This window comes from Montipora capricornis, chromosome 4, assembly GCF_036669925.1.
Source record: "Montipora capricornis isolate CH-2021 chromosome 4, ASM3666992v2, whole genome shotgun sequence".
In the NCBI taxonomy this organism is placed as follows: Eukaryota; Metazoa; Cnidaria; class Anthozoa; order Scleractinia; family Acroporidae; genus Montipora; species Montipora capricornis.
In genome coordinates, this window is record NC_090886.1 from 32594718 (window position 1) to 32615971 (window position 21254).

The window sequence follows — 21254 nt, forward strand, 5'->3', positions numbered from 1 at the left end:
AAGACTTAGTCCACAACCAACAAGTGTTGTTAGAAAACGATTGAAGATAAACAATTCCCAACAACGCACAGCTCTGGACGCAGCTACCCGTGACATGGTTTTGCATGTTCAGCATGATGTTGCTATAATTTATTCGAAAGTTAAATTTACTGACACTTTGAAAGAACTGAAACTGACAGTCTCAAAAATCATCCAGCAAAAATACTACGATGATAACTTGTGGCCTTTTTCCTCAATCCACAGTCGTGTTCAAGATTTGATCTCTCTAAGCAACCGTGACCTCTTCAGGACAGAGTACTGTCGCGATCCTAATATGTTAATTTTTGGAATCCGTTTGCCAGTGTATGTAAATACTCTCAAAATTTTCGAATTCGAATTCAATTTTGCTACTAGAAGAGTTTCCAACACAAATTTTTCACTCGGTGTATTTATCATTAATAATTCAACGTTTTAGTTCCTTCATAAGGTCAGATTTTAAAAATTCCTGTTTCTTACTATTCATTTGATCAGTCAACCCCATATCTGCAATTCATGATAATCCAGATCAAGCCGGATATCTCAATAAAGCATTGACATTTTGAAGCGCGCAACATCAATGGTTAATAATATTTATTAATTTATTCAAGACTATCAAACTTCAGCCCTTGCAGTACGTTACCTTTCCACAAAACGGTGGCCATATTACTGTAAAAATTGACCTTACGTTTCCTTTAGTTTTTCTTTCGACTCGGGCACACCGGGCACAACACCGTGTCCACCATGATCAAACCCTCTTCTCCTTAACTTTATTTCCAATGACACCAAACTAGGCAACGCCCTTTTCATATTCAGTACGTACTGATGTAGTAATTTGTTCTCTCCCCGCTTCAACATCAATTTGCCTTATGCTAAAGCTGCTCCGTTTGTGAACGGCCATTCCTCGACCTGGGCCCTCCGCACTGAATTCTGCGCACAACCATATACTTAACAGCGGAGGCATCTGTAGTGTCAACTTTTCAGTACTTATTAAGCCTTCCTCAGATTAACTTTGTTGAATGTGCGACAAAAGAAAATATGTAAATTATTATAGAATTAATGGTTTTACACCGCTGTTTTAGTTCTGCTTATGCAGTCATGATTAAAGAGTATTTTCTCTTATCGTCGTGAATCCAGCATGAAACGCTTAACAGGTGTCTGACATACCAGAGTAATTCAGCTTTTTCAGAAGGAATTGTTTGATTAGTTTCCGTTATTGCAAATGGATTATTTTTACTTGAGTCCTGCTGTATTTTCGCCAGGTGGTGCAGGTTTCAACACCAAAAATTCTTCTTACAATTTGCAGTTAAAACAATAATCAGAAATATATTTCACTGCTATCAATTTTTATCGTTTAACATTTAATTTAAAGGAGTTCTGTCTCGTACTAATCATGTAATTCTCATTGAAAATATTACTAATTACTGCTAAGATTTTCATTGTGATGTTATCGCAAACTCTTTGAGGGAGAAACGGATGAATTGTATTGCACTGTATTGTATTGTTTTGTAAATAAAGATTGTGAAAATAGAAGGAAATATCGGCATCTGAGGAAGTCATTCCTTTGTGCGATTCAACCAATTCCTCCCTTTGTTAAATATCAGGCGCTGTTTCGACACTTTATAAGGTTCATGCGTTCATAACTGTGAGGAACATAGCTTCACTTGATTTCATATCCGCAGTTCAATATATGATTAATTTCATGTATGATCATTTTGTCCACTGATTCATTCATCACGGGAACATTTGAACCCACAAATGACCATCTCCCAGCTTCAGTGGCTTCATAGGTCTGTTGGTTTAGCGCGGCACCGGCGTCACAAGGTCACGGGTTCAAACCGGTTGAAGTCCTGAATTTTTCCGGGCTTCTCTACGCAATTGCTTAAATTGCGTTCATAACTGCGAGGATCATAGCTTTATTTGATTTCTCTTAATTCACTATTCAGAGTGTAAAATGTACTCCACGCTAAATGTTGGTCAAGATTTTCGTCGGCGGCTTTGTGCTTGGAGTGTGAATATTCACAGTTAAATGAGCGAATTTTAAAATCTGAGAACTTCGTGCAAATGGAAACTGTTTGATAGTGACTTATCCATTGGATAAGGTGATCTGTCTTTTGAACAACCGAGGCCAGGAATACAGAACACATTCGCCGGCCTAATGAGAGATCGTTAATTGTTTAAACGTAGGAGTCATATCTTAAATAAGTGAAGTACGATCTTCCGGGTGATTGTAGTCTTTGGGTAACAATGACTGAAAACCTGACAACGTTATGTTATTGGTCGAGTATCAGTTAATTAAGCATTGATATCATTGGCTGTGAAAACTGTAAACAGTGATTGGCGAGTTTCAATCCGTTCTACTCTGTACATGTATCTTTGCTAAAATGGGTCTCTCAGTTATTGTGGTCAATAAGTCGTTTGTCGGGTGGGGGAAGTTGTAGGAATCGGTTTAGTGGTCTCCCGGAGGGGGGTACTCCCTTATATGGGCTATATAGGTATGTACGGCGGCAAAGAGTATGGTTTTTTAGCCGTTTTGGTCTGAAATAGGGTATCAATTTTGACCACTTTGGTCTGAAATAGAATATGGTTTGTGCACTCTAGTCTTGAATTGGGTATGTTTTTTGGACGAAGCTACTTCTTCATTATTAGGCGATAAGACCATTATGCAACCTGCTTTCGGTGGAACTTTAAGCTCGAAACTTTGCACAGTTTTGCATCCTATTTAATAAAGCGTATAAATATTGCCTTTAAGATTGGTCTGACCTAGGGAACTGATTATAAGACAGGTCTGAAATGTGATATTGATTTAAGGGTCAGGTCTGAAATAGGGTATCAAATTTGTAATCAGGTCTGAAACAGGGTAGGGAAAATTACAGATTTTGGTCTGAAATAGGGTAAGGGTTTCAAGAGGCCTGCCGCACACCCCCACCCAATTTTTCTGGAAGTACCCCCCTTCCCCCTTCCCCCGGAGTGGTTTCTGTTCTAAGTTTAGTAAACCATCTTTCCAGTAGGATCCGTTAGCAGTAACAAGTACTGTATGTAACGCATTTAGCATAGTCCCAATCGATTCTGTGGTCCTTCTGTAAACGGTGTTCAGCAATGTTATACTGCTGATGTCACCATTTAATTCGCGTCGCTTCTTTGTGTCAAGTCAGACGTCTGTTTAAATTTCTGCCGATGTAGGTGGCCTGGCAGTCGCAGCATTTGATCTTGTAACATGGCGACGATGACGTAACGTGAAAATCACCTATTGCTGGTGGACGAGCAAAAGGGGCTAATGAGAGGGAAAGCACCAGATAACATCGACCTAAACCTGATGAGCCATATATGCCGCTCACAAAGTGGAACTTTTCAACATGGCGGCGATGACGTCACGTGAAAACCACCCACATGCTAATTCTTACGGCCTTTATAAAACATTGTGCGTACATCTATAGAAACTCTGTGCTAATTCAGCTCTACCTTAGCAATAAAACGGAACTGCATAGTAGAGTAGAACCCCGTCAATACGGACACCGAAGGGACCATGGATAGTCAGTTATTGGCGTTTGAACAGCAGAATTCAACTTTCGCTCTAATTTCCCTTCACAAAAGATAAAGCTCATTAATTAATAAAAGACAAAGTTGACGGAGAGTGTCCGTGTTAGCGGGGCTAACTTGCTATGAGAATTTAATAGTTGATGGGAAAGAAAAAAGTGTCCGTTGTCCGTATTACTTCTCGTCTCCTTCCTTTAGATATGCTCTAGTTTAAATCCGTGGCTGTGATGATGCGCGACGTATCAAACAACTTGACACCAAATGATATTTGACCTATTTACCCATCAAGCTGCATGATATTCATCCTCACGGGACGAGATCATCGCTAAGACGAGATTATTTTCTAAACGTTCGAGGATGGATACCGAAAAAAAAATCTTTTTCGAGAATTGGCGTTAAAATAAACTTCAAAAATAATGTTCATGACATTCTCTTCCAGAGACTATTAAAATGCGATGACTATATTGATGTTTCGAAAATATTGGTAAATTTTGACTCCTCAGTTTAGTTAACCATGTAGTTACTCAATTATTTATTCAAACGAAGATATGTTATACTGTGCAAGTGTTAAGCTGTTCTCCACTGCACTTATAGGCCATTTTACAGTTTTTTGCTCAGCGACCTAGCCTATGAATGGCTGCGAGGCTGCCGGTGACCTTGCATTGATACAGCCCCCACTGCTTTTATCATGTAAATTGTGTTGTTGTAATTCTAATTAGTCCATATTAACATTACAAAAGCACGGAGGTTTGTATCAAAACAGGGTCACCGGCAGCCTCGCTTCCATTCTTAGGCCAGGTAACTTAGCTACAACTGTAAAATGGTCTATTTTAGCAATAGAGGACTTTTTCCGTGTTTACATAGCCTCATCTTAACACGAGGGGGAGTTGGGAAAATTCGAGATGGTTGTGCAAACCCTAGACGCAGTGGAGAGTTTGCATAACTGTCGAGATTTATCCCAACTCCCCCGAGTGTTTAGATGAGGCTATGGAAACACGGAAAAAAAGTCTACTATTGCTTTTATAAAATATTCCTCAAAGATAATTCGACAAATGAAAGAAAATGCAGATTTTTTACTTTTTGATTGAAACATATGTTCTTGATACACGCTCATATTTCCTACCAGCCAATCAAAACGCGCGTCTGACAATACATAACCAATCAAAATTCGTGTGATGTCAGAGCCGTGTTTCCGTACTCTTGTCTAAACATAGCTATTGACCAATGAGAGTGCGCGTACTATCCTAAAAACCCATTTCCGAGTTGCTGCATGCCTCAGTTTCAAAGCGAGTGCTGGTGCACAACCATTCAAATGGAAATGAGTTGCGTAGTCTTATGCAAACCAAACTCATTTCCCTTACAATAGTTGAGCACCAAGACTCACTTCGAAACCGAGACAAACAGCAACTCGGAAATGGCCCATTGTTTTATAATGTATCATCTATAACCGGCAAGTTATTATTTATGTGAATGTGTAGATATATATTTGTAACCTTTTATAAATGAACTTAAAGTGCCCCTGTGATCAAAAAAACCGCTTCCATTTTTCCTTCAGATTTTGAAAGTGTGTTTCCTTAACACCTGACTGGCAAAATTTTGAGCTTTGATTTTTATCCAAAGGCCGTTTACTTTGAGTGTAAGTTTTGGATTTCACGGTCCGCCATTACTCACGTTCAAAACTGACCGATTGGACCTCAGACGGTTGGATCCAGGGAAAAGTGACGTCAGAGGCTCACTAGCTTAAAATTTCAGCGTGTGAACGCAGCTTATTATATATGCAAAGCGTGAGTTTAAAAGTCTGAAAGCCCAAAACCCCCGTGCTACATATTAATTCTGCGGCGTACACACGTATTGCATTCTTAAACTAGTGAGCCTTTGACGTCATTTTCTCCTCGATCCAGCTCTGTCAAGAACATAATGTTAGTAATGGCGGACCATTAAATAGGAAAATTACAGTTAAAATAAAGAGGTGTCTGTTTGAAATCAAGGCTTAAAACGTGGGTCACTTAGTGTTTTGTTAACATAGTTGTGAAATCCAAAGAAAAATATGAATTGATTTTTTGGTCACAGGGGCACTTTAAATCTTTTTTTACAGCTTGTAAATGTCTTTTTATCTGGAATATATTTATAAGCACTGCTCGCCTCGAGTAGCTTTTGCTAAATGCAAGCAGCGCATGGCTTTGTGATATTTTTGTGCAAAATCCGTATTGAGCGGGTTGAATTTTCAAAGAATATTGGGGATTTCCCTAGGGACAAAGAGAACTGCCCGTAATATCGGTGTGCCCGTATTAGCGGGTGCCCGTAAAGTGGGGTTGGACTGTAGTTTCCCACAGGGGTTGGGAGTTAACGCATGGGCTCAGCTGGTAACTGCGCATTGGACAGTCTAAACAATGGAAGTTGTACGTTCCGTTCGTTAGTCAACATGCATTACCCTGATTAGACAAGGACCCTTGAAGCTTTTTTGCATGGTATAGATATTGCATTGCTTAGGGATTATCACCGTCCCCGTCACCGGTCAGGTCCACCCAGGGTGTCCGTCATGCTTTACAAATTTCATGTAGCCGCTTGTTGGGCCTACTCTTTCGTTTGTTTGTTTGTTTGTTATTTATTTGTTTATGCAGGTTAAAGTTTTGGCAGCTATTCAGCTGATGTGGACCTGCTATACCTACCCACCCATATACCCACAGAGGACAGCCACAACACCGGGAACTTCATCCCCTACTCTTCTCGAATAGTGTGTGGGTTCTTTAACGTCCCACAGGGAACTAATGAACATGGAAGTTATTTGTGAGACGGGACCTCCGGCTTACCGTCTTATCCGAGAAGACTTGAAAGTCTAACCATTTGCGGATGTAATTACAAAGGTAGCACTTTCTCCTCAGTTATTTAAAGACCCTGAGTGTTGGTCCGGCCGGAGTCCCCAGCGGCATGCATGGTATAAATATTGCATTCAACTCACGACCTCCCGCATGGCAGCCCGGTGCTCAACCAACTGAGCCACCGGTGTGCCACCGGTGCGCGGCAGTATAGTAGAGTGTAAAACTAATAAAATAGAGACTGATTGCAGGCTAATTCAGACTGAGGAAAGCACTCTCTTGGATAAACAAGACGGGCGGTACAAAAATAAAGATATGGAATCTTGAAAGCGACGAGTAATGGTCCTCAACAACAATTGCATCTTTCGCCGCCGGATTATCAAATCATAAAAATAATATGTTAGAGTGAAGGTTTCTGTGCATAGAAACATAGGAGTGGATTTTTTAGATAATTTCATGCCGCTGGGGATGTCATAAACAGTAGAGTTAAACCCTAACGAGCGTTTTCGCAAGGGCTACCCGTTGTAACTACTTCCGGAACTCAGGACACAAGGAAAGAAAAATTTTAAAAAAGATAATTTCTGACATTGTGATTTTTTTCATTTCATCATATTTTGTAGAATGTAAAAACAGCAAGTGATTCGTGTCTTAAAAAACAGGGGTCACTGATGATCTAAACGAGTAAAATCGATGTGATGTTGCGAAGCTCTTGGAAAATTAAGTTTGTCACGATTTTGCGTGACCTGTCGGAGAAGGACTGGAACCCAAGACAGGATCGATCGATGAAAGGTTTTTGTAAAAAAATTAAAATTCTCGAGCATAGCAACGAACTTTCAAACAGGCGTTATCATTATTTGGTTGGTGTTTTGTATCATATCTCTCCATTGCCGCCTTTCTCATCTTCTGGAGTGTGGTTTTTGTGAAATATAATCTCTGGCTGTTTTGCCATAGGTCCGCACTATTCAAGTGAATTAGGAAGAGAAGATAATTCTGCTCTATTTTCATGAAAGTAAAGGAAAAGGAATTTAAAAGCATGCATTCATTTTGAACTAAGAAGTTCGTAACGTAATAAAAACGTTTTAAAAACCAAACTAATTAAATTTACGCAACGTCGTTGACTAAAACTAACCTTCCTTAACAAGGACAGAGAAAAACCCACGACCTTCGGATTAGATCACCGCTGCTCTACCGACTGAGCTACAAGGTCAGGTGGGCCCATTTCCATTAGCAGGGCTAACGCTCACGTTGTTCATATGGGGTAGAAAACTAGCACCTCACATTACACTCCAATCAGTTAACCTTCCTTAAGTTTTCAAAACTCTCAACCACTACTCGATTAGCGACTTTTTCCAGCCTCCCGGTCCTTTCTCTTTATTGTTTCATGTTGAATTGGAAATAAATATGCCATTCTTTAGCAGACCTGGAAATTTTCCCCCGGCGTTTTTGTCGCAATAAGATCTTAAATTAATGAGGTAATGCGTGACATATTACAGTCGCGTTACCTGTGCAGTGAAAGTTGCGCACAAACAATTAGCGCGAACGTCCTTAATGACCCCATACTTGAAAATATTAACTGGAACGCTGCAGTTCAATACCACCCAACTTTTGTGTAACACTTACCGCAGACGACCCAGTGTACGCTCATAGTGAGTTTAGTTCACCAAAGGCTCTATTGACACTTCAGGTACCGTACATGCCGTACAGTAGTTTGTCATCCATGTCCGTAACACTAACAGGAAGTACGTAATTACACGCAGAACCTAGTCTTGTGGATTTCTCGAAAAACCTTTTTAAGGGAGTTTTTCGCCTCTTGACAATGATCACGTTAATTTGAGAAAGGCGCCTTTTCCTTTTATGCATCTGTTGCTTAAATCCGCACTGCGTTTACCGGAAATAGTGTGTTTTCTATTAAACACGGTCTCGTCGCTGTGTCTAGATTACAAATCACCGACAATTGAAACAAAATGCATGGATAAACCAAAGCAGCATGGAGTTTTATGAGCCTAATGGTATACGGCTTAATTGTGTAACTCGAATAGATCCCGATGCTAGCCCAGCTTTGGTGCAAAATGTTGACCGCTATGGATTTGTGGGGAGCCACAAGCAAGCTTCGTAAGTATAAAACATTTTCCGTTTCAGTAACTATCAAACATTTTCCGTTTCAGTAAGATTATGTAAGCTTTGGTATCTTTGATAACGTCGTTCCGTGCATGACTGCTGAATTTTATGGGCTGGAAAGCAATTGCAACCGAGAAGTACGTATTCTCTGTTCGTAAAATAGTTCTTCACATTAATTTGAATTCAAGGATATTGATACAGCTGTATGTATCAAATTATCGTCTTCTACGCACCATGTTGGATTTTAAAGGAGACACACCTTCTTAATTATATAATAATTGTGAACAAATACATGTAAGCTCAACCAAAAAATGACGTTAATTTGGAGATAATGAACTAAAAGATCTGGCCCTGCATGTTTTATTTGCACTTCCCTTGCTATGGCAGAAATCCTATTCTTCGCTCACGTGATCAACAGCCATGTTTTTCAACGAAAACAAAAGAAGACGTTAGCATAATAATAGCTTTCAATTCCTGGAGGATTGGATCGGGACACCAACATGGCTGCCATTTCATTGTTTGGGGACACCAACATGGCGGCCGTGACGTCATGTGAAATCCAAGAATTTTTTATTGGTACCTTACGAAAAATAAAATCAGAAGGTTTGATGTTTTGTCTGCAAGTTTACCAAAAATGTCTTCTGAGTTTAAATTTTGTTGGCTTCTAAGACTGGTGGAGTGTAAAGTTCAGGTTGCAGGTAATTGTTTTACGACGACCCACACCTTGACAAAAATTCTAAAACACTATGCCTAAAGCCTGATGTTAGCATTAGTAAAGGTTTGGGTTGTGTCAGCTACATGTAAGGTGAAACAATGACCTACAGCCCTAACCTGCAACCTGCAGTTTGTATACCCTCCATCTCAGAAGAAAGAATAGACCAATTTCGATATATTAACATTCTGTCCAAAACAAACGGCATTATCTCGAGGCTCTGGGGAATAAACTCATACAAGTCCTTACATTTATTCCCCAGAGCCTCGAAATGATGTCTTTTGTTCAGGACTGAATTTTGATGTATCGAAGCTGGTCTATTGGAACCTATGGCTACCAAAAACACATCTGAGTCCGAAGGATGCTAGGGTGGAATTGTGGGTAAAAAATGGAGTGACGCCCTAGGATGCATAAGAAACTTTTGAGTTGAAAACAAAAGCCAACGAAATGTTCACTTTGCATTTTTTTGGGTAAATTTGGAAGTTAATTGGACATTCTTTACCTCTGGAGGATGAACTAGAAAATTATTGCAATCAAGAACACCAGCTAACTGATGTTGGGTCAGATCAGAAGTTGGTTTTTGTGTAGAGGAACACCAAGAGTACTAGGAGAAAATCATCTTAAAGGACTGAAAAGAGAGCCATGGCCATCACTAATGGTCAGGTCAAAGCTTTCCCCTGGCTAGTACTTCAAACATAGATCTTTGCTATCGTAGGTGCTTTCTTCTTCAACTCTTGGCTCCCCCTGACTAAAATTAAATTTATCTAGCATTTTGAAATAATATCTGTTAAAACCATTAGTGAACCAACACATTCAACCTCCTATACCATAACTCAATGTTTGGAATATGGAATAAACACAATGCTTATTCCTATGGAACCTACAGGCATAATAGCTGGTTTCAAGCTCCAAAATCGCCATTTTGGTTTGTTGCAATCGTAATGTTGTTTAGATTGCATTAATTTGTTTTCTTTTCTTTTGTTCTACATGCAGGTGTCTCGAGACCCTAAGACCCCTAAAATGCTAAGATCCTGAAAACTCAAAGCTTGAAAACAAATGAAGTACCCCAAAACCCTCAATTTGGCTAACCCTAGGCCTAAAAAGCAACTTTAGGCCTAGTTATTAATTAGGCCTAGGGTTAGCCAAATTGAGGGTTTTGGGGGTACTCTATTTGTTTCTGAGTTTTCGAGTTTTTGGGGTCTTAAGGTCTTCGTTTTAGAGACATCCTTCTACATATGGATAAATAAGGGATTAGTTGGCTTTAATTTTATTAATCTTTAACCCATTCACCCCTAAACCGGCTTAAACTGGCCATACTTAGTATTTTACGCTGTCTAATGCCAGACCATTTTACTCGTCAATGGGAACCCCCAGGCCCCAGGAGTCAATGGGTTAATCACTCACTGAAAAACTATGTCCCACTAATGTTCTTACTATGTCATCAATGAAAAAAGTTTCTGTACACAAGATACATGCACATGTAGGCTGTATATTTGAATATATAGCAGTTTTGTTTCATTTGCTTTCCCAGGGAGTCCAACCAGACAGTTGATATAGATGTTTTTAGACACCGAGAGTTAAAATGGGTTGAAATGATGCAGAGCTGGGATAAATGGATGACCAAGAAATTTGCTAAGGTTACATGTACATTAACAAATATTCCAGATTCACTACTTTCCTTCACTTGTTCAACCATAACACGGTTTCTTTTAATAAAAAGAGCTAGGAAAACAATTTTAAGTTTCCAGAGCTGAGTGAAGCAACATCAAAAATGTAAGGAACATTGAAATGATTGAAGTTGCAGACACAAATGCCTCAAGTTGGGCTTGCCTTCCTTTTTGAACTACTGTAGCTATGTCAAAACCCTTGCATGCCCATGTACCAAAATGGAAAAAAAATGTCATTTTAATTTTGGAAACTATGCATTAAAATGTAAAACTAAATCTAATCAAGGAGAGCCAGGAAATGTTTGCTTAAATGCACTCCTGCAGGCAAACTACAAAATCAACTTTTTATTTGACATGGGAAATATATTCTATTTTCCTTCCCAGACAATTTTGAGTGAATTGTTTTGTATAATTATTATATTTGTGGCAAAATTGTCAAATATTGTCAAGTTGGAAAATGTCCATTTTGGGAAAGAAAGGCTTCTTTCAATGGTAGCTTTCATGCTCCTTTCCAATAATTCATCTGTGTACTTGTAGGTGAAGGAAAGATGCCGAAAAGGTATCCCCTCATCAGTTCGTGGACGAGCTTGGCAGAAGCTCTCAGGAAGCTTTAACTTGCTGAATCAAAATATAGGAATGTTTGACGTGAGTTGATGTGCCCGTCTGCATGATTGTACATGTAAATTTACAATGCTATGAAAATAACATTTAACACATTTCAAGCTAATTGCATATGAGCCTTACAGTGCATTTCACAAACCTTTTGACAAACAGTTTCCGAAGTTTGTTTGAAATTCCTGAAGTTAGCTACAAATTTGGCAATTTCATTACGTAGTTGTTATTCAAATTGTGAACTTAGAAACGAAGTTGTGAATTTCACCACGAACTTCGTTGGGAAGTTAAGGAGTTTGTCGCGAGAGAAGTTCGCACTATTCGGTGTAAATTTCTCGGAATTTTCTTAGAAGTTGTGGTTACGTTGATTGCGAATTACTGGTTTTAAAATGGGTTATAAAACGTTGAAAACTGAATATTCCCAGATGTCACCCGACACCTGCCTAAAAATAGAATACAATTTCTGTCGTGTGAACTTCTACGCATGGTTGCTTAAAAGTATTTTACAGTTAAGCCCCATTTACACGTCGAGCAATTTTTCCTTGACAAGTCCACTTGTCAATGAAAACTTGCCGACTGTACACACTAGCAAGTTTTCCTTGACAAGTTTTCCTTGCAATGACAAGTTTTCCTTGGTAGTGTAAATGAAAAATATGACAAGTTTTCCTTGACAAGTGCTGCAAATCAATAATATCCTTGTCACATTTTCCTTGTTGTCCGTCTACACGAGCAAATTTCTGACTTGACAATTTTTCCTTGTCAAGGAAAAGCTAGCACACCAGATTTTCCTTGACAAGGAAAATTTGTCTACTATTCCCCATCTACACGAGCAATTTTTCCTTGTCAAGGCAAACTTGTCAAGGAAAAATTGCTCGTGTAAATGGGGCTTTAAATCTATCAGAGATAAAAAGAAACCCTACTTTCAGGACATACATCATTCTAGAAATAGCGCAAGAAACAAAACATTTCAATGTCATGTTGTTCAACTTTTGTCTTAACATATTTTCTAGTGTAAACAAGATAGGAGTCGCGCCATCTGTCTGTAATGTCAAGTGCACCTTGACATTACAGACAGGTAATGTCAACTGTACCTTGACATTACAGACAGGTAATGTCAACTGTACCTTGACATTACAGACAGGTATGTCTCCGTACCTCTCAAATAATTTACCTTTAAGAAGTAAACATCAAAAAATTAGTCTTGCTTGGTTGAGAAATTTTTTCACTTTGTTTAAATTCATTTGTAGTTATATTACCAATCCAACTACACCGAATGATGTGAACTTTGCTCACGACGAACTTCGCAACTTCCCAACGGAATTCGATGTGAAATTCACAAATTCGTTTCGAAGTTCACAATTTGATTGACAATTACGTAATGAAATTGCCAAGTTCGTAGCGAACTTTGGGAATTTCAAACGAACTTCGGAAACCATTTGTCAAAAGTTTTGTGAAACGCACTGTAACCCATTGATACCTCAAATACCCTAGGACACCCCCAGGTAAAGTCTGTTAAATCTCACTCTCAGGAGTCGGTGGGTTAAGATGTACTTGCTTTGTATGTGATGTTAAAGCTTGGTGGATTCATTAATTGTGAGTTAACCCATTCACCCGTAAATGGGCCTAAACCAACCATACTTAGTATTTTACTCTGTCTAACGCCAGACGATTTTAATCATCAATGGGGAACCCCCAGGAGTCCCATTAACCCATTCAACCCTACATGTAAATCGACCGTACTTAGTATTTTACTCTCTCTAATGCCGGATGATTTTACTTGTCAATGGGTTAACAACAAAATAATGGTACAGCTCATGTGGCGGGCAAGGTAATACAGGCCTTATTAGCAGAATGTCGAGTACAGTTACAGTCGAACCTGTATATAACGGCCACCCTTGGGACTTGCGGAACTGTCCGCTTAAAACAGGTGGCCACTTTATACAGGATCACTAAAAATACTCACTGGGTATGGTCTAATGCCAATTTAATGGCGTATCATACAAAAACATGCATGGAAACAGTAGGACAATCAACATTCTTTCAAGCAATCAATGCTTTAAACAAAGTTTTAAACTTATCGGTATAATATACGTAACACTGTTCAAAAGTATTTTGCAATAAATTATTGTTCTCTACTCCTCTACTGTACACAGTGCTGTATTTCTATGACTTACAGTTCATAACAAAACATGTCATTCCGTCATTTCATTGTTGTTAAATTGTTCAATGTGCAGTTATAAAGGAAATGTTGCTATTTAAAAGTAACACAATGTACAATAATACTGTACAAGTTAATGTAATATAGTAAGAATTATGGTGACTTAATAAAGTCGGACACGTACGTCTGGCATTTTGGCATTTGAAACTTTTATTTGTAGAGCAAGTAGTTAACTGTCGACACTGCTTATTGTGATGATGAATCGTATTTTACACACAGTAAAATACCGAATGAAATGAGTTTCTGTTCAAGGGTGGCTGCTTAATACAGGTAAAATAACAAAGAAAGACAAACATAGGACTGCTGCAGGGTGGCCGCGGCTGCTTAAATTATAGAGGTGGCCACCTAAAACAGGTAACAAATACAGCGTTTGTATGAGCGAAAAATTGGGACTTTGAAAACTGGCTGCTTAATAGAGGGTGGCTGCTTTCTACAAGGCCGTTATATACAGGGTCGACTTAACTGCATTGTCCAACATTATTGCACCATAATGTTAGATGCATATTTCTAACATTGAAAAAAGCCGGCTAAGTGTATTGGTTTGAACCTGTTGCTCATTAAGGATGAAAGACAAGTTACGGTGAAGCAGCTCAAATGAAAAGTTGGATTTTTTTAGGAGAGGCAAAAACCAGAGCACCAAGAGAAGAAATCTCTTGGAGCAGAATAGAGAACCAACATTAAAACTCTTTTATTATGGCAAGCATTTTTCAGGCTAAATGGAGCATTCGCATCAGCTGGTTTTTGGTTGGGATTTTACAGTACGGACCATTATTGTGCAAACGGCCAATTTCCATATTTTTTTCTCTCTCCCGGTAAATTCAAGTTGAGCGCACATTAAAAAGTTTTAAACAAGCAGAATTTATTATTGTTTTTCACCACAACAGTACAATAATAGCAAGTGGAATTCAATTTAGCATGTAAAAGATCAGTGTTTAAAGTTTGCTGATGGATTCATGACGAAGATTACGAACATTCATCAAGCAGAGAAGTGTCATATCGCTCAAAGAAACAATGCCATATAATAAACAACTTGCTAACTTCACTTGCTCGGGACAGGACAGGGGAATCCCCAGTATGGCCCTCGTGCTTGGTTAGTAAGAGGTTAGTGTATTAATATTACTTATGTTTCATGTTATAGAAGCTCATCCGAAGAGACTCAGAGTGGGAGAATGTGATTGAGAAGGACCTGAGCAGAACCTTTCCATTTCATGAAATGTTTTATCAAAAGGATGGACCTGGGTAAGTTTGGAACCCATCATACAAACCAAACTCAGGATTATCATGATATGGCATCAGCTTGCTCAGTCTACACCTTTCTTTCTTCTTGCATTTTTCCCATTGTGCAAATAGACCAGTTTTGAATTCTCACGGCTGGACTGGATCTAGCATGAAATGGAGGCTAATGCGGGCAAATCTTTTCAAATGCAAATTAATTTGCCTGCATTAGCCTCCATTTCATGCTAGTTCCAGTCCAACCATTAGAATACGAAACTGGTCGGGAACAGCTAGTTCATGTATAATTTCAAAGAGCCAACAATTATCTCAGTGAACCCACTGATTCCCTAACTGCCTCCCATTGACAAGTAAAATTGTCTGGCGTTAGACAGACACTCCCAGGAGTCAATGGGGACATGGTTTTTGAGTGGCTATAGTCTGAGGTTGTTAACTCATTGAATCCTGAACCGGCGCCCCCATTGACTAGTAAAATCATCTTGCGTGGGTTAATGTTTAATTTACATTGTATTTAACCTCGCTAATTGCAAGGAATCAAAAAATTCATTATACATGTAAACCAAAGTTTTGATTTAAGCATTGGATTCATGAATTTTTGGTTCCCATTTTTGCTTTACACAAAAGGAAATCATGACAACTAAAGGGATCAAAAAAGACCAATTATTGTAAAAAGTATTGTTTGTTTTCTTCATTAGACTATGCAACAAATGGTGTTGGAACCATCACTTTAGAACTGAACATGGTAAAGTTTGTTGTGAATCAGCAGCCTCTGGATGTTTATGACCCCTACTGCTTGCTCCATGAATTACATGTAATAATTGTCAACTCCCACAAAACTGGCTTTAGGATTTTCTCCACTGGGTAGTTTAGACATCTTGCATTATTACTGGTACCAAGTCACGGAGTAGCTCTTGCGACCTCTTAGCTGTGCTCCAATGTTATAGGAGATTCTGGAATCAAGGAGCATTTTGCTGTTGGTTTTTCTCTAATAATTCCTGTTCTTCCATTTTCAGCCAATCGTCACTCTTACAGTTTTCCTCAGTGACTTTATAATAGCCGGGAAGAAAGGACTCTTTGGTGACTTTCCCCTTTTGTGGCTGCATGTAAACAATAATATTATATGTTCTTTGACACTGGACACGTTTCTGTCCTTCATTCAAGCTTTTGGCTATGGATCTTTAAAGCTTGTTTTCAATAATTGCATGGTGGTTCTTGCTTTCCCTTCTTTAAGTAACTATTAGGTGGGGATTTGATGTATTTTTATCCCTTCTTTGCAATTTGGTAGCTGCCAATGTCCTTCTGTTAGTCCTTTTATGTCATGTCATTGTGGCCAAGTTGGTACCAAAACATGAAATGGTTGTCAGGATGCAACAGGGCTATAATTGATATCTGTTCATATGATTTGCAATTGGTTGCATAGTTGCAAGTCGTGGAGAGTGAACGACAATAAAGTGAGTTAGAAGTACTCATGGCATGTTTTCGTTTTCAGACAAAGAGACTTATTCTACATCTTGAAGGCTTATTCAGTACACGATCCCAAAACAGGATACTGTCAGGTATCAACAAAAAAGGTTGTCTTTTTTAAACGTTCATGTTGACGAGGCATTGTGGCCCAGTGGTTAGGGCGCTTGCCTTGAGATCCGGAGATCCCAGGTTCAAGACCCGCTCTGACCACTCGTTGAATTTGATCCTGGTAGTCCCTGGTTCAACTTCCCAGCTGCACTTGTAAATAGCCCACTGGTTTGCCTCCGGCCAGTCGGGATTCTTAACAGTTGTTGTTTTCGTTCTGTTCCGTCATTTTGTTGTGTTTCATTGGCCCTGAAAAGCCCCTATGGCGAGCGGTCAATTAAGTATGTATTGTATTGTATATTTTAGTAAGTGTTTTTATTGAATCGATAGATTTTACAGATGTTCTGTTTTTTTTTTGTGGTAGTGCACTACACACTACATGTATGTCACCGGGTTGTAAGAGTGTAAGAGAGTGTAAGAGTGTAAGAAGGGAAGCCTGTGGTGACAATTGCAATAGACCCGTAGTGCATGCATAACTCATGGAAATAAACAGGTCTGTTGGAAGTGTGCTTTACATGTTGTTTCAACAAATGAGCCCCAAAATTGGCAAGAATTTGTGATACTGATGAATAATAAAGCAGCTACTACATGTATTTCCAAAATGATGGAATTACTTGGTGATTAAAAGACCTCCTCCAGGAGAGTGATTTTTGACTTCGCAGAAGCCATGGTCAACCTCAAGAGTTGGGTGATTGTGATCTTTGTGTTGAATTTCCACATTTCTTGTCAAACTTTATAACACTTGAAAAAAAAAAAAACAAACAAACTAACCAAAACAAAAACGCAGTGTCTTGCCATGATTTTGACACAGATGTGTTCTTTCTTTCGCAAGTTGTTATTAAACATGCAAGATACAATGTAACTTGATCACTGCGGTGGCTGAATTCGACGTCACTTTTGATTGTGCGATTTACTTGTGCCGCCAAAAGGACAATAATTAGAAAAATTGAATGCAGCCAAAATCTCCCATTATGTTTTTCACTGATGGTAATTTTTTATATGAATTATTCGCGGTTCAAAATTTATTTATGTTGTTTTCATGTCGCAAATTTTGTTGCTGACTGCAAAATATTTTACTATTGATCAACACTTCTGAAAACTTCCTGCTGCTTCGTAAAAACTGTGTAACTATCCATATTTACATGTATTTATCTTTGCATCAATATTTTGTTTTGCATAAAACAGGCTAAGAAAATCTGCACCTTGCTTAGTTTGCATTTTTTGAGCGTCTATTTAAATTTTGCAGTCTCCCATCCAAATACTAACCGCGCTGGAGAGGGCTTAACTTCAGTGAACCTTTGTCATGGAAAGCTATCAGAGGCTTGCAGTGATAAAGAAGTTGTGAGGGAACTTGAAAATGATCAACGTGTCAGCCTTGGAGCCAATGTTTCTCCATGTACCCTTTTATTTTCTTCAATCTTTCTGGGTTTAGTATTATACTAGTAATCACATTTTATTGTCTGCTCAGGGGTCCATTTACCTAAGACATCTACCATGCCATTATAATGATATATGGTGCCAAGGCAATATTGTGTACTGTTAGAGCTACATATTATGCAAAGACAATTTGAATCTCCTGGAAAACAAAACACATCTCAGTTGACAGGAATAAAGTGCTGTGTTACTGTACTACCACACACACGCAATGCGTGCCTATTTTCTTTTATTTCAATTATTTTTCTCTGGCTTTACTTTTTCAATGTTGCAGGCAATGGCTCCAGTGGCAGCTGTTCTTCTAATGCACATGCCAGCTGAGGTAAGAGATATGATTTGCATTTGATTTTAACTTTTTACTGGTTTACTCTCTCAAGTAAAATATAGAATATTAGCAGAAACCCATAAGGGTTGAAACGTGTAACGGCCCCTTGTGTGCTTGGAAACAAGCTTCTGAATATTCGATTTGCTAAGTACCATATTTGGAACAACAAGAGCGAGGGGTTTCCAAATATGGTACATGTACTTAGCAATGAAACATTCAACCAATCAGTTCGCACTGAATATTCGGAAGCTGTGAACGTGTGTTACACGTTTCAACCCTTATGGGTTTCTGATATTAGTTTTTATTTGACTCAGTAAATGTCTCTGTGTATGTTTTTGCCCTTTGTTACCGCATAATGGTCCCTCTGTTTACAAAATAATACAGGGTATATGTTTTAGACAACAGTACTATAATTTTGTTTTCATAATTTCACTGGTTAGTTTTTTTTCTGACAAGGTGCTTGTATTTTTGTGTTTTTTTTTGTATTTTTTCTTCTAACTACGTTTTTAATTAGCTGTCTAAAAAAGGATTTTTTAATGGCGTGTGGTTAGAAAATAGGGGCATGGTTTTTTGGGGGTTCTCAAAAAGAATTCAGGTGCAAAAATTGTCAACATTTATCTCTGCTTGTGCTGTACTTACCCCCACCATAGTGACTACAAACGTCCCATTCACAACTCTAGGGGTAGGGTTGTTTTAGTGATCTGAAGGCAATGACCTGTAAACCTGACCTGTGACCTGTAAAAAATACCTGTCTTCACCCAAAAGAGTTCTGAGATTTTCAATTCTATTGAAGTCTGGGAAAAATTGTCTGGAAGAAGGAGCCCTACATGTACATTTCAAGATGTACATGACTTGTATAGCTGATCATGAAGCAGCTGCAAACTTTCTACTTATGTTATCGAAAAAAGGTTGCTGTTATTCATCGTGGTAAAGTACAATAATAATAAAGTATTCTCGTTTGTCTCACCTTTTGGTCACTTCTGATATAGATCGCGACGTTTCAACTGCATACTGCTAGTCTTCATCAGGCGATGAGGTCAACTGGTTACTCGTCACCTTTTAAGCAGGATGCTCCACTGTGATTGGTTGGTTTTCAGCAGCTTTGGAACAAAGTAAAGTTTATTGATTGTGATCATTATTGGTACACATGCAGGGTCAAAGAGGCGATTTACATAAGACTTAACCCTAACAACATCAACAGGGATAGTAGGCTCGATTACCAGCCGCTGTTTCGGGAAATGAGCCAGCGCTCACTCCCGAAATCTCGGCTGGACGCGTGAGGTGAGCCATTGTTAATCTCCACCAATCAGAAACTCGCCTGCACAAATCCGTCTTGCATAAATTATATGTGTTGGCTGCGAAGGTATTCTTTTACCCGTCCTGTTCGAGGTTTACAGTGCTTTAAGATAGGAAACATCCAAGATTGCGACAACGAAAAGTGTTCAAGACGCTGGAGAATGGGAATTGTGTCGTTTTCTACCGCCTGAGTTCGCAAACTTCACTGATTTTCCAGTTGGCGCCAAGGTCAAAATACGGCTTTCAAATCCATTGCTATTGCAATTTTCTCCTCATACTTCGCTAATGTAAGAGCAAGTAAAATTCCTCAAGATCAATTGAAAGTACTGTTGAGTTTATTGCTGGCAAAACGAGGGGGCCGATGAGGGCGACTGAGAGCTAAAGCAGCCGAAGATTTTGTTGATGATTCGCCGGTTGAATTCAAACTCACATCGATCATTTAACCACAAACTCAAGCTCGTATCATCTGGAAACTTTGCACAGACGTTTTGAGCATTGTCATGTAATTTCTGTTTTCTTAAAATCAGTGTTTTTGGGATGTCTAATGCTATTTCCCCGCAACTATTAACTTCGCATGAATTATATTTTTAATTTACGTCACAGACACAATCTATCGGTCACGCGTCCAGCCGTCTCTTCTCGGGGAGGATACCCGAACTTGAGTGAGCGGCGGAAATCGAGCCTACAGGGATAGTGGAATAGAAAATTCCAGAAGCATGGATGCCCACAATCAAGAAACACAACAACAGGAGAACTGTACAACAGCGGACTGCCAAAGGAACAATACACCAAAAGAGCGAGGATCGAAATGCGCCAATCACAGCTGCTGAAAACCAACCAATCACAGAGGAGCATCCTGCTTAAAAGGTGACATGTAACCAGTCAACCTGATCACCTGATGAAGACTAGCAGTTTGCAGTTGAAACATCACGATCTACATCACAAGTGACCACATCGTGAGACAAACGAGAATACTTTATTATTATTAATATGTTATTGACTTTGCAGGAAGCATTTTGGTGTTTGGTGATGATCTGTGATAAATACATACCTGGCTATTACAGTCCTAAACTGGTAAGTTCCTTCATTGATGTTTTATGGTTTAGTACTAAGTGGTAGTTATAGGTGTTTTCACCTCATTTGCACTTCCTATAGCTTTCTATGAGAAAGCAGTGATTTCAAGCCATTGTCATGGTTTGTGCAGTTGGTATCAATGTCGGAACCCCATAATGGGTTTTACACACAATAATATGAATTGTGTACTTTACTTGAAACTTCCTACATAATATCATGGCATATTGGCCTACATGTATTGTTGAGAGTTCTAGTGTTGTCCTTTTTAACATTATGAGCTGTACAATCATGTAACTGTAGTTGATGGAGGTGAAAAATGGACAGTATAAGATCAAAACCACCGACTGGTTCGCTTAGTTGGTTGAGCATTGGACTACTGTGCAGGAGGTTGTGGGATCAAAAACTCCAGTAGGATCAACACTCAGGGTCTTTAAACAACTGAGGCGAAAATGCTGCCTATTGTAATGACATCTGCTAATGGTTAGACTCTCTAGTCTTCTCAGATTAGGATGAAAGACCGTAGGCCTCGTCTTACAGCCATTCAATGTGCGACTGTCACATAAAAGAACCCTCACGCTATGTGCAAAGAGTAGGGCACAGTCAGGTGCTGGTGTTTTTGTCTGTCTGT

At 39.0% G+C, this 21254-nt stretch overlaps 1 protein-coding gene across 1 annotated transcript in view; it reads left to right on the plus strand.

The window, feature by feature from the left end:
* The first annotated feature begins 8095 nt into the window (after positions 1-8095).
* The window catches only part of LOC138045957 (TBC1 domain family member 10A-like), a 22917-nt gene continuing 9758 nt past the window's right edge, over positions 8096-21254 (plus strand). The window contains exons 1-7 of the mRNA XM_068892600.1: positions 8096-8480; positions 10730-10835; positions 11403-11510; positions 14834-14934; positions 16418-16484; positions 18206-18253; positions 20561-20626. Coding sequence (XP_068748701.1) covers positions 8356-8480; positions 10730-10835; positions 11403-11510; positions 14834-14934; positions 16418-16484; positions 18206-18253; positions 20561-20626 — 621 coding nt within the window. The 5' untranslated portion in view covers positions 8096-8355. The remainder of the gene's footprint in view (positions 8481-10729; positions 10836-11402; positions 11511-14833; positions 14935-16417; positions 16485-18205; positions 18254-20560; positions 20627-21254) is intronic.